At 32.2% G+C, this 12,620-nt stretch overlaps 1 protein-coding gene across 1 annotated transcript; it reads right to left on the reverse strand.

Moving 5' to 3' along the window:
• Window positions 1–7,244: 7,244 nt before the first annotated feature.
• On the reverse strand, window positions 7,245–12,336 carry LOC115991215 (TMV resistance protein N-like). Its single transcript, XM_031114956.1, has 5 exons — window positions 11,843–12,336; window positions 8,498–9,590; window positions 8,071–8,373; window positions 7,441–7,962; window positions 7,245–7,259 (listed from the first exon to the last, which is right to left on the reverse strand). Exons 1-5 carry the CDS (start codon window positions 12,334–12,336, stop codon window positions 7,245–7,247), a joined length of 2,427 nt encoding a protein of 808 aa, XP_030970816.1.
• Between the last annotated feature and the right edge of the window lie 284 nt (window positions 12,337–12,620).

Raw genomic sequence — 12,620 nt, forward strand, 5'->3', positions numbered from 1 at the left:
AGATGAGATATTTTTAGTGATTTTTTTAATTTTATAATTGTTATTTATATATGGAAAGTTTGTTTATTTGGAAATCTATTAATTTTGGAAATCATTGCATATAATAAGGAATAGCTATTACAACCTGTAAGGTTCATATTTTCTATGTAATTAGCTAATCTTTCAACAAAACGCACTTTACTTGTAATTATGTAGCCCTAAGTTGGGTTGAATGTATCAAGAAGTATGTTGTTCAAACATACCAAATGGTATTATTAAAGACATGAAGTTTGATCCAAGAAACAAGTGAAGAAAAGTTGTTTCAGTAAATCTCAACACAAGTTCGACACTAGCTACTATCGAGGATTAATGAAGAAGCTTGACAGAAGCTCGATCTGTTGAGAATTAAGATTTCAAAATTCTCAGATCTGAAATTCGGCCCATGATGACTTGAATAATTAGGCTTTCTCTCTTTACAACCCTAGTCATATATAAGACTTGTTTTAAAAGTCATTAAGTACAGAAATAAAGACCTAGAACTCAGATACTCTGTGTAAAGCAACTGCGTTTGAATGCCTTAGGGTTTTGTAACTAAGTGCTTCTTAATTTTCATTGTTCATGAAGTGAAGAACTTTGTAGCCAACAACAATTAACCAAGTTGCTGGAGTTAGTCACGTAATAGGATTCGTGCAAAGGACTTAGTCACAGATTGGAGATTTGTGTAAAGCAAAGAAGTCTATTACAAGATCAAGTTCAATTGGATATTGAGGCAAAGGTTCAACTATAGGTTGGTATTTTGGGATAGGTTAGGGTAGTGGTAAGATTCCTTATACTTGTAACTACTTGATTATTGATTAATGGATTCTTGGGAGTGGTGACCTTAAATTCACTCGGTGGGGTTTTTGCTTTGCGAGAGGTTTTCCCCATTCGTCAACAAATCATTGTGTTAAGTTATTTTCCGCTGCATTTAATTTATTTGGTGATTTGTTGGTGCCTCCACGATTTGTATGTAATTTGATTTAATTAATCGACTTAGGTAATTGAATTAATTAATCGGGGTCAATCTATTTTAACCCAACACAACCCTTTTAAAAATGAATAGTTATTCCTTATTTTGAAAAATAACTATTCACAAGGAATGATTATTCCTTGTAATAAAAACATTACCAAACTAAAGAAAAGCTAAATCATAGGAATAACTATTACATTACATTGCCTATTACAGTCTACCAAACATGCCCTAAATGGTTATTCCTAAGGAATAATAATTACATTACAGAGTTTAATACAGTTTACCAATAAGCAATAAGGTGGCTTATAAGTGCATTCCAAATAAGCATTCAAGACAAATATAAATGCATAGACTATGGTTTAAGTGGGGAGTGGAATAGTGGGTAGTGAATGCCAATTATTTTGTTGTTGATTGAATTGTTGAGTTAAATTCTAAATAAACTAATGCTATGGACACAGCCAAAATTCTTCTTAATATAATTCCAAAGACCACTACGTTGAGTTGAATTGTTAAATAAAAAAACTGTATTTTTTTTTTTATTGAATTGTTGAGTTGAATTCTTATTAGAGTAGTGTTATAGACACAACAACAAAAAATTTTATTAATACAATTACAAGGACCAAAATATATCTTTGATTGAATTGTATTTTTTCTTTTATGAGTACTATGGAAAAATATTTGATAAGTAAACATATACCACAAGAATGGACAAATATATAATGAATGAATTGCGGAATTGAATGGGGGATTTGTGCATGAACAATTGCTTGGTTGTGTATATTGAAAGAGATATAACTTGCAATATTGATAATTAGACTATCATGCAACGATTTCAAAATATAAAATCTCTTAGAAAGAAATTGTAAAATTTTATGTATTTGTGCGTGTTTATTATTATTATTATTTTTGTTCAATATATAAAGTTCTTTTTTTATTAGATTTTGTATAATTTAAGCTTTGTAAAACTTTTTGTCTTTTTTTTGGGGGGGGATGAATGAGCAATTCATTTCAATAGAAATAGATGTACAATCAGTCCAAAACACACCCAAACAATCCAACACCAGCACATAAACTGCCTACGCCATAAACATTACAAAATGAAATTTCCTAGTCTGTTAGTTAACAGAAACAAGGACCATTAATTGCTACTATTCTCCTGTTTTGAACAGAATCGTAGTAACTGTTAAATTCAACTCTGTTCTTCACTTCCTACCTGATCATTTTGACCATAGCCTCTTCAGAAGGTAGTCTTCCTTGATGAATATTAGCATTCCTCTAAAACCAAATATGATACACAGTAGACCACAATGCCAGTCTAGACACAATGGATTTCTCATCCTTTAGCATAATCTCTGGTGATCCCTACTTTCAATTCTCCTTTTAGAAAGAACACACCAAGTATCAAGATTAGCACACCATCACTACACATTCGATCTTTTGTGGACATTTGGTTGTTAACCATTAGCCTTAGCCAGCCTATAAACACGTGCTTTGGAATTACTTTGGGAAACTAGATGATGATCTTCACCATTTAAACTTGGGGAATTTCTTCCTAATACAGCTTGATGCACCTGCACAAGAATGTCACTGTTTTCTCAATAATCCAAATTAGCATATCTTCAATTCCAATCTCAACCAGACTAACCTTACTCTTTATGTTAAAGAAGCAATCTTGGGACATATAACAAAGAAAGTGCCTCCAGCAATACCAAATCTGTCCAGTAAAAGCTGCAAGTACCATCTAAATGCATAAGATTTTGTGGCAATTAGAAGCTACTATAACATACAAAGTTATTGTGAAAGCGTCAAGAATCCTTCAAAATGCACAAACCTGCCATCATCTTAACGAGAGTTTTTAATTATTTATTTTTGTATCTATCTATTTAAGAATTCGTTATAGTAAATAGATATGAATTGCGGTGGGGCAGTTATACATTTGGCTTAAAAATGCAGCAGGACCAATTTTTTTAAGCTATATAGCATTTGTCTAACCCCATTAGTCCAAGATTTCAAACTAACCCAAATTAAACCATTTACTAAAAAATTAGACAAATTAAATGAAATCCAGAAAAGCCAGAAGGAATATAAAAAATGAAAAATTGTGGAGAAAAGTCCAAATAAAATAAAAGTGGAAGAAATCCAACAAAAATTCATAGAAAAACAAAAAACTAAAGAAAATGGGGGATTTTTTCCAAATCAATTTGCACTCAAGCTAAGCAGAAAAAAAAAAAGATAAGATTTCAAAAAAAAAAAAAAAAAAAAAACCATTTCATAAATAGAAGAAAGTAAACCCAACAGAGAACGCTTAATAAATAGGCCAAATTTCATTTTTTTTAAATTACAATGGAACCCATTCATGTGCACCTTGTAGGCAACTTGTCAAGAACAGAATTGCATGATTTAAGCCTATCAATTCAAACCAACATTTACATATATTGTTAGAATATTTTAAAACAGAAGTAGTTTTACTTGCTACAACTTTATTATGCAGAATTGTATGCTACAATGAATGGTATAAATTGGAATACATTATGCCCATTATGGAAAACTTAAAATCGTGGTAGCTAGAAAACCATGGACCATGCATGGTCTACTCTATTGATGATATAGCGTATTGTATTTTAACATATATGTCTTGATCGCATTACATCAAACACAGTTACACAAAACTATCATTCTAATAAATAAAAAATGGGACAACAATGTTGCATTCTGGTATGAGACCAAAAAAAAAAAAAAAAAAACTTATGTACCTTTCAGAGACAGCACTGCTTGCGACTCCTTAAGGAGTTGCTGACTGTGGGTGTGAGAACGAAGTGATAAACCACTGGTGAGCGTAGATATTGAGCAACTGAGGCCGACATACTCAACAAAGAAAAGATTAGCTCAAAAAAGAGATGAACATTGAACATCAGAGAAGAACAGAAAGGGAGGGAGAGGGAGAGAGAGAGAGGGGTATGCTTTGTTACCGTGGGTGGAGCAAGTCAAAGAGAGAAGGCTACAGTGATTAAATCAGGGGCTGCAATAAATGCAATTTCTGAATTTAAAATTGAAAAATACAAGTATATATATGCCAAAGAAAAGAGGGGGAAAAAAAAAGCAATCAACAAAACTTGTAATAGAAAGAAACATGATGACTTACTAGTCCTGAACCACCTTACTTAGAATGCTTGCAATCAGAGTTACCATTGTCAGAGCTGCCATGAGCCATATATCCTTTTTACCTAACGGAATCCTCTTTGACTGTGGTACATCATTAGAGCTGCCTTCACCACTAGGTCCAGCCCCATTCATCACAGCTTTTCTCAATTTTGCTACCTTCTGTTGAATTGTCATAATCATGTTGAGCATCTACATCTACGTCCTCGTAAGGATGATAACGAGGTATAGGTATTGTATGGGATCTCAATCCCTCAAAAGGAACGATGCAGCTACTGTTGCTAGATTGAGCCATCATTTCTCTGATCTCTTCAATATCTTGCTTGTATACCATACGAAATCCACATTTCTTACACTCAAAGCGTGGGTTTACAATCTAATTCAGCCTCCATATGAATGATTCCATTCTCATCAAGTTGACTCAAGTCTGCTCTCTCATTCTCAGAAAAACATTCAGGGTGAATATAGAGCAGCCAAAGGTGATCTGATTCAGTCTAAACAAATTTATGATTTAAGAATCCAAAACATCTGGAATTTCTAGGGTTATTGATGGAGATATAACAGCCCTTCATTAGAACTTCTTGATGAAGATAATAAAGTGAAAAAACAGCGCACATAGCCATTCCAATCCACTTATTACAAGAATGAGTGACCTGTGCATTCACTGTAGTCCCTGCACTTTGATGGCTAAACCATCTTGGAATTTCACATCCAGGAATAACAATACTAATGGTAGCTAGAAATGAAGTATTATATGCCTTGATGAATACTAGCATTCCTCAGAAACCAAATATAATACAATGTTTGCAAGTCTAGAGACAAAAGTGATTTCTCATCATAGAACATGCTCAGCCAACAAAATTTTTGGTTTTAGGCAGCAGCTCATTATGGTTCACCATATCCTCATCGAGAAACCAATCACAAAATAAGTGATCCATACTTTTAATTCTTCTTTTAGAAACCAACACACTAAGCATCAAGATTAGCATATCACAAAAGCATTCGATCTTTTGTAGAAAATCTGTTGTGAACCCTTAGCCAGCCTATAAACACATGTTTTGGAATTACTTTGGGAAACCAAGTGATGATCTTCAGTTTTGGAATTACTTTGGAATTAGTTGCAGCATTTCTTCCTTATTCAGTTCCATGCACCTGCTCAAGAATATCTTGCTGATCTCTCAGTAATCCAAATTAGCCTATATTCACTTTCAATCTCAACTAGAGTAAGCTTACTCAGGATGTTAAACAAGCAATCTGGGGATGTAATACAAAGAAATTTAAAATCAGGATGGTTTTTTAAGCAATACAACCAATGTCTTTGCAATTATCTAGCCACATTAGTTCAAGATTCAAAACTAACCCAAATTAAGCCGAGTACTTAAGCAATCAAAAAATAAAAAATAACGATAATTGAAATCGAACAAAACAAGAAGGGATAAGAAGATGAAAAATCATGGAAAAGAGTCCAAATAAAATAAAAGCAGAAGAAACCCAACAATTTTCACTGCAAAACCAAAAGCAAAAGAAAATAGGTCATTTTCCAAATTGACTCAAAACTAATCAACTAAAAATTGGAGATTTATTCTTTTATAAGGAAAAATTAGTACAAGGTGGTAATATGAAAATGGCATAGTAATTAAAGCTTCTGACACTCAATGGTTTAAGAAACTAGTAATGGCAATGACATTTTGCCACAAAAAAAGAAAAAAAAAAAAAAAGACTATAGATGTCTTGTAAACAATCGTGTGGACAAGGAAGATTCCAAAAAAAAAAAAACAAAAACAAAAAAACAAAAACAAAAACAAAAGTTATACATATGCCCAATAGGAAGCTACGGAGTCTTTGTAAAGATGACTTACCAGTCCCAGGCCACCTTCTTCAAAATCCTTGCAATCAGAGTTAGCATGAGCCCATACATTCTCTATCTTTCAATCCTCTTTGAGTGAGGGACATCATTAGAGTTGCCTTCACCACTAGGTCCGACCCCATCATGTTCACCACGGTTTCGCTTCAATTTGATACCTTCTTTTGAATTGTCAAAATTATGATGAACATCCAAACCCTTATATGGAGTGATGCAGGTGCTATTACTAGATTGAGCTAATATAATTTCTCTTATATCTTCCATGTCTTGTTCGTATACCATACGAAACCCACATTTATTAACCTCCACGCTTCGATTTGAATCCCATTGAAATCTAAGCTCCATCTGTATGAATTCATTCTCATCAGTTTGACTCAATCCGATATCATTCTCTTTAAATGATTGAGAGGGGAAATAGGCCATCCAAAGGTGACATGATTTAATCTGATCCAATCTGGGGCAATGGCCCACAAAAAATCTTGAACCTTCATGTTCATTGACTAGAATGCGACATTCCAAAAATTGCCCTCTATTAGAAAGGAAAGAATTGGGGCTTGAAAAATCAAGACACACAGCGATTCCAATCCACATATTACTCGAACGAGAAGGCACTTCTATATTCACATTTTTGTAGGGATGAGTAACTTTTGTAGTCACTATATCCCCCACACTTTGATGGTTAAACCATTTCGGAATTTCACTTCCAGGAATGAAAATATCAAAGGTAGCCATGCAACTAAATCTTAAAGATTGCTTGCAGATTTCCTGAAACATACAAATCCTGATGTTTAGAATTAACAAATATATATATAAATATATATATATATATATATAGAGAGAGAGAGAGAGAGAGAGAGAGAGAGACCTGATGAACTGTTAATAGCATTTTGAAGAACATGTCACTCCGACCTTGATTATCAGCCAATTTGAAGCAATTCAAGAAGAAAAGATGTATTTGGGTGATATCGAATGGTTTTACTCCATCTGGAAATGTTTCCAATGAGGTACAACCATCTGCTGTAACATGATAAGTCGTTGATGGTAATTGTGGCAGTGAACGAAGTCTTGTGCAATTGCTTAAATAAATTTCCCTCAATTGAGTTATTTGTGCGATACTTTCAGGAAGGCAACTAAAGTGATTTTCACTAAGATATAAATTGGTTATTGAGGATAAGTTTCCAATATCATTAGGGATTGTTTGGAGATTACAGTCACTCAGGTCCAATCTCTTTAAAGAACACATACCTAAAAGGGAAGGCAATAACAAGCTCACAGGATTTAGGCTTATAGTCGGCATTAAATTAAAGGGGTAAAGCTTATTCCATAGTTTAGGCGGTGGCCCTTTACATCCCCGTAAAGATAGTTCTTTAAGATTCTTTAAGGTAACGGCAGAGGAAGGCGGCTCTCTTAAAGCAACTCCACTCACATTAAGCTTCTCTAGACTTTCAACATTCCATAGTTCCTCTGGTAGACCGTCAAGCTTCGAGCATCCAGCCAAATTAATATCTTTAAGTGACTTGAAGCTACATATGATCCTAGGAAGACACATAAGATTCTTGCAATGTCCCAAATGCAATGAAGCAATGTTAATCAAATGTTCAACTGAAGAGGGAAGTTTCGTAATAGCAGTGCCATCTAAGTGAAGTTTCCACAAGTGTTCCATATTTGTCATAAATTCTGGAATTCTCTTGATTTTTGAACAGCCTGAAAGAATAAGAATCTCAAGAGATTCCATTTCAAACTTGCTTGGAAGACTACTAAGACTTTTGCAATTTTCTAGATCAAGAAGAATAAGCCTTTTATGAACTAAAGTAGATGGGTGAACTTCATGTAAATTTATACAACCTTTAAACACCAATTTTTTGAGATTGGGAACTCCGGTAACATTAGGTGTTGCAATGAGGTTCAAGGAATCGTTCAATTTGATGGACTTCAAATTGTCATAGTGCTGTTAAAAGGCAAAAATAATAATAATAAAAGCTAGATTAGGTTCCACAAACCATATAATTTATTGCTTTTTATTAAATGTGTAGGAGTACTTAAATAACAATCTTACCTTCAAACCTTCCCAAAGTCGTTTGATTTTGCTGTGGAACATGCAAAGTTCAACAAGCTCATCCCATTGAAAACTTAATGGCAAAAAGTTTGAAGGATATTCACTCCAATGAAGACATTTTAAACCATGAGGAAGATGTTTGGGAGCATGCAAAATGTGAACACCATTAATTATAAGCAATTTAAGGTTAGGCATCTTTGAAAAAACTTCAAGTTTCCAATTTGCCTTTTCGGATTTATGTTGTTTTTCAACTTTAGGAAATGTAGGAAGCTCTAGGACTAGGCCTTGAATTGCTTCAGTTCCCTGATAGTCAAGAAAAAGATATTGGGTGAGTTGCAAGATATAAGATGGTTAGAAATTTTCAAATTTTAACTATGTTGAATAACATTATAAGGTATATGCTCAAGTTCAATAAATGATTTCTTACCGAATTTTTCATCATCACATTATGAATATCCTTATATAACCATAATCTGCTCCACCTAGCAGGGTCTTGAGGACAATCTTTACGAACTATGTCTTGACCCATTTTTTGTAGTAGGCCATGCATCATAAAGAGACTTTCATATTCTTTCAAAAGAGATCTTTCAATGAGAACGCTTAAACCAATTTTAGGCTGAAGGCCAAGATAATCTAGAATTTCTTCCACATAATCTTTATTCTTCATATTAAAAAAACATGCAATATGTAGAAATATTTCCTTATCTATTTCATGAAGTCCATCAAAACTTCTTTGTAATATATTGATGATTTCTTTCTCTGGAAATTCTTTAAGCCTTTCTAATTCACTTTCCCATTCCTCTTTTCCTCTCCCGATCAAAAAAGAACCCAAAACCTCAATAGCTAGAGGAAGGCCTTTAGCATAATTTACAAACTCTTTAGACAACTTTAGATAACCTGTGGCAGGAAGGTCCCTATTAAAAGCTTTCAAAAAAAAAAGATGAAGAGCATCTACATCATCCAATCCTTTAACCTCATATATTCCAAATACATTATGTCTTATCAACAAATGCTTATCTCTTGTTGTGATAATAACTCTACTACCTGGGCCAAACCAATTAAGCTTTCCAGCTAACTTTTCTAGTTGGTTGAATTGATTTACATCATCAAGAACAAGAAGAATTCTTTTATGCCTTAGCCTATTCTTGATCATAAGAACTCCGTCATCAACATCCCATATATTCATACTTCTCTCCCTCAAAATTTCACATATAAGTTTTTGTTGTAATGGAAGTAAACCTTGTTTTTCAAATTCTTCTCCAATATTAGTGATAAAACTACCACCTTCAAAATCATTAAAAATCATATGATAGACAACTCTGGCAAGAGTTGTCTTGCCGATTCCTCCCATCCCCCAAACCCCTATGACGCGAACGTCATTTGATTCTATAGCCAATAGCGACATCAATTCTTTCACTTGATAATCTATTCCTACTAAATCACCGGTATCTCTTGGGAATGCGTAACTTAATTTGCGCAATATCTCTTCCCCAATATTTTGTATAAATTCTGACTCATGCCTGCAAAGATGAAAAAGAATCAAGAAATTCAATTGTATCACCCATATTACCCTCTATCTCCCAAAAGAAAGCATATATTTAGAGTAAGTTCAATGTAAGTTACCCTCAAATTCTTGCAATTCTCACATTGAGAAGAAGAAAACTAAGTAAATGCAAGCATGAGAATAGTAGTTACAGTTGGAGCAATATATATAAATAATTCTATTAAGTAGAGGCGGAGTCAAGATTTTAGTTTCAGGGTAAGAATAAAAGACATAGTTTGACATAATATTGATTCAAAAAATGTTAATTAATATTAGTATAAAAATAAATTAAAATCTTAACATCTTTGTTATAAAATACAAATGAATTAAAACATTAACAAAAAAAATTAATTTTCACATAAAAAATAAAACATAGTATTAGTTAAAATATAATATAAAAAAATCAATATATATATATATATATATATATATTCATCAAAATAAGAACTTACAAAGAGAAATCTAAATATAAGAAATGTAAACAAATAATTTAACTAGTTAAGAGTACCTATAAATTTTCAAGAAATTCTATGTGCTTTTGATTATTTTAAGAAAATGTGTACCATAATTAACTTTCTTTTCTCTAGTTTAAGTCCCTAACTTTCATTTTCAATTATTGCAATTATGTGAATGAAACTCCTAAACAAGGTTTTGCGATAATAAAATTAAAAAATAAGATAACTTTTATTTCTATTTTTATAATTGATAGTTCATCCACATCACTTTCCACACTAGTTGCAGACCCACGCGATGCGTGGGAATATATATAAATATTATGTAATGGAGTGTAATATATAAAATGTAACACTTACGTCAAGTATTGTCAATTTTTTTAAAATATTTCTGCAAATATTTTTTTATATCTTATTATCTCCACAAATGTATCATTCTATTATTTTTTGTGTGTTTAATTCATAATTTTTTTAAGGTGAACCATATCCTTCTAACTTCTATTGTCGTGTGTTATATATGCCTAATATACAACTAAACTTTGTAAGTTTCAAATTTATTATTCAAATTTCTCATTTCTTAAGGAATAAGAAGATTATCATGATCATAAAAACTCATCACAAAATTACAATGTTATCTTAATTAAAATAAAACCAAAGGAATAAAAGATACACTTTATCATAATTTATTATTCAAACAACTGGTAGGCATATTCAAATTCATAGCTATGTAAATTGTGTTTTGATATAAACTCAAATTCCTATTTTCAAAAAGAAAACTAAGTATTAACACATATCAAAGCTATAAAATGGAGAGAGAAGACTGTGATGGGAAATTAAAAAAACACAATACCAAAACACATATTAAAAAAAAAAAAAAAAAAAAAAACCATCAACCTTAATAAGAGCTATAAGAAAGAACAAAAATTCACCCAAAAAAAAAAAGGAGAGAGAGAGAGAGAACTCAGTTTTTGTGTGGGAAAAATATGGATTGGATGAGAGAAATGATATCAAATTTATACAAAATAAAATAGGAAGAAGGAGAGTCAAGTTATAAGAAAGAGAAAAGGATGAAAGAAGTGTAACTGTGAAGTAGAGAGTAGTGGGGGAGGTAAAGAGACAAAAAGGGATGAGAAAGGTTGGAGGAAGAGTAACTGTAGCTGTGGACTAGGGAGAAGAAGATATTTTTGTTTATATATATGAAAGAGAAATACAAGTGCAAAATTGTTTTTTTTTTTTTCTTTCAAAAGGTGACTTGAATTCTAAAATAAAAATTTAGAACAATTTTTTGTGCTTAGCTAAGATAGAGGAGTATTTTTAAATCCACTTCAAATTGGTGGAAGATGATTCTCTTCGTTGTAGAACTTTTTGAGTCGGAAGTGAAATTTTTTTGTAAATCATAAATTCAAATGAATTCTATATTGAAAAGTGGAAAAAGTAAAGAGATACAATTTCATGTGTAAAAATGGTGATCTCACATCTAAAAGAAGATAGTAATGAGATATAACTAAAGACTTAGGATTGTATATATCAAGAGACGTCTAAAAGAACTACCCTTATAGTGTAATATTAATTGTTATAATTTATATGGTATACCAAGTATACACGTCAAAGGGGCTAGTACCCAACCAAAAATAGAGATCATTGTTGTCAAGTCAAACGCATTAGAATGACATCCTAACAACTGGTTACAAATAAATCCTGCATGCCAATGAATTGAAGACTATTATTTAATACATAGTTATATATAAATGGAAATAATAACATTAGCACAAATTACCTATCTTGTAAAGAAAATCCAGAGAGATTGGCCACTTCTGTCAAAGTAGCTCTCCACTTGTGAACTTCATCCATAGTCTCTTTGAAACACTTTTCATGTTCGTCAAATGCTTGTGCATATGTTCCTGTTTGTTTTCGCACCTCAGATGGATTCACATCATAAAAAATAGGCAAGACTGTTTGCCCTATCTCTTTTTTGCATTCCATGATCTTTACAAGTTCATTTAAACACCATGTTGAGGATGCATAGTTTTTTGACAGAATGACAATAGCAAACATTGATTTTTCGATTGCTTTTAAAAGCTCATGTGAAATAGGTTCTCCTCTCTCGAGATTTTTATCATCCCTGAAGGTGTTGACACCTTTCTGTTTCAAGGTAGTGTATAGATGGTCTGTAAAATTCTTGCGAGTATCCTCACCTCTGAAACTTAGAAAAACATCATATTTCCACTTACGGCTAGAAGCAGAGGAAGAAGATGAGCTTTCTATATCCATTAAAGCCAATTTAAGCTTACAAGTAAACCTTGAATCACAATAAAGAATTATAGATACTAGTCAAGATTTCACTCAATTAGATTTGAAGTAAAAATAATAAGGGGTAAAAGGAAACTATATAGAATTATAGAGTAAAACTAAGGAGAGGAAATTAAAGAAAGAATGAACGTAACAAGTGACAACTTACGAATACTCATTAAAAAAAAGGGTGAGAACTTACAGATTTTGGAGAATAGCAGATTAGCGGTATTGTATTGTTGGTGAAGCTACTATATTGTAGTAAT

The sequence above is a fragment of the Quercus lobata genome, chromosome 5 (assembly GCF_001633185.2).
Source record: "Quercus lobata isolate SW786 chromosome 5, ValleyOak3.0 Primary Assembly, whole genome shotgun sequence".
In the NCBI taxonomy this organism is placed as follows: Eukaryota; Viridiplantae; Streptophyta; class Magnoliopsida; order Fagales; family Fagaceae; genus Quercus; species Quercus lobata.

Coding starts and splice junctions, on each gene's coding strand:
- LOC115991215 (XM_031114956.1), bottom strand. CDS start 12,336: ATGGATATAGAAAGCTCATCTTCTTCCTCTGCTTCTAGCCGTAAGTGG. Junction 9,591..11,842: donor GGATTTTCTTTACAAGATAG/GTAATTTGTGCT, acceptor TCATCTTTGCAG/GCATGAGTCAGAATTTATAC. Junction 7,963..8,070: donor GACTTTGGGAAGGTTTGAAG/GTAAGATTGTTA, acceptor GCCTTTTAACAG/CACTATGACAATTTGAAGTC.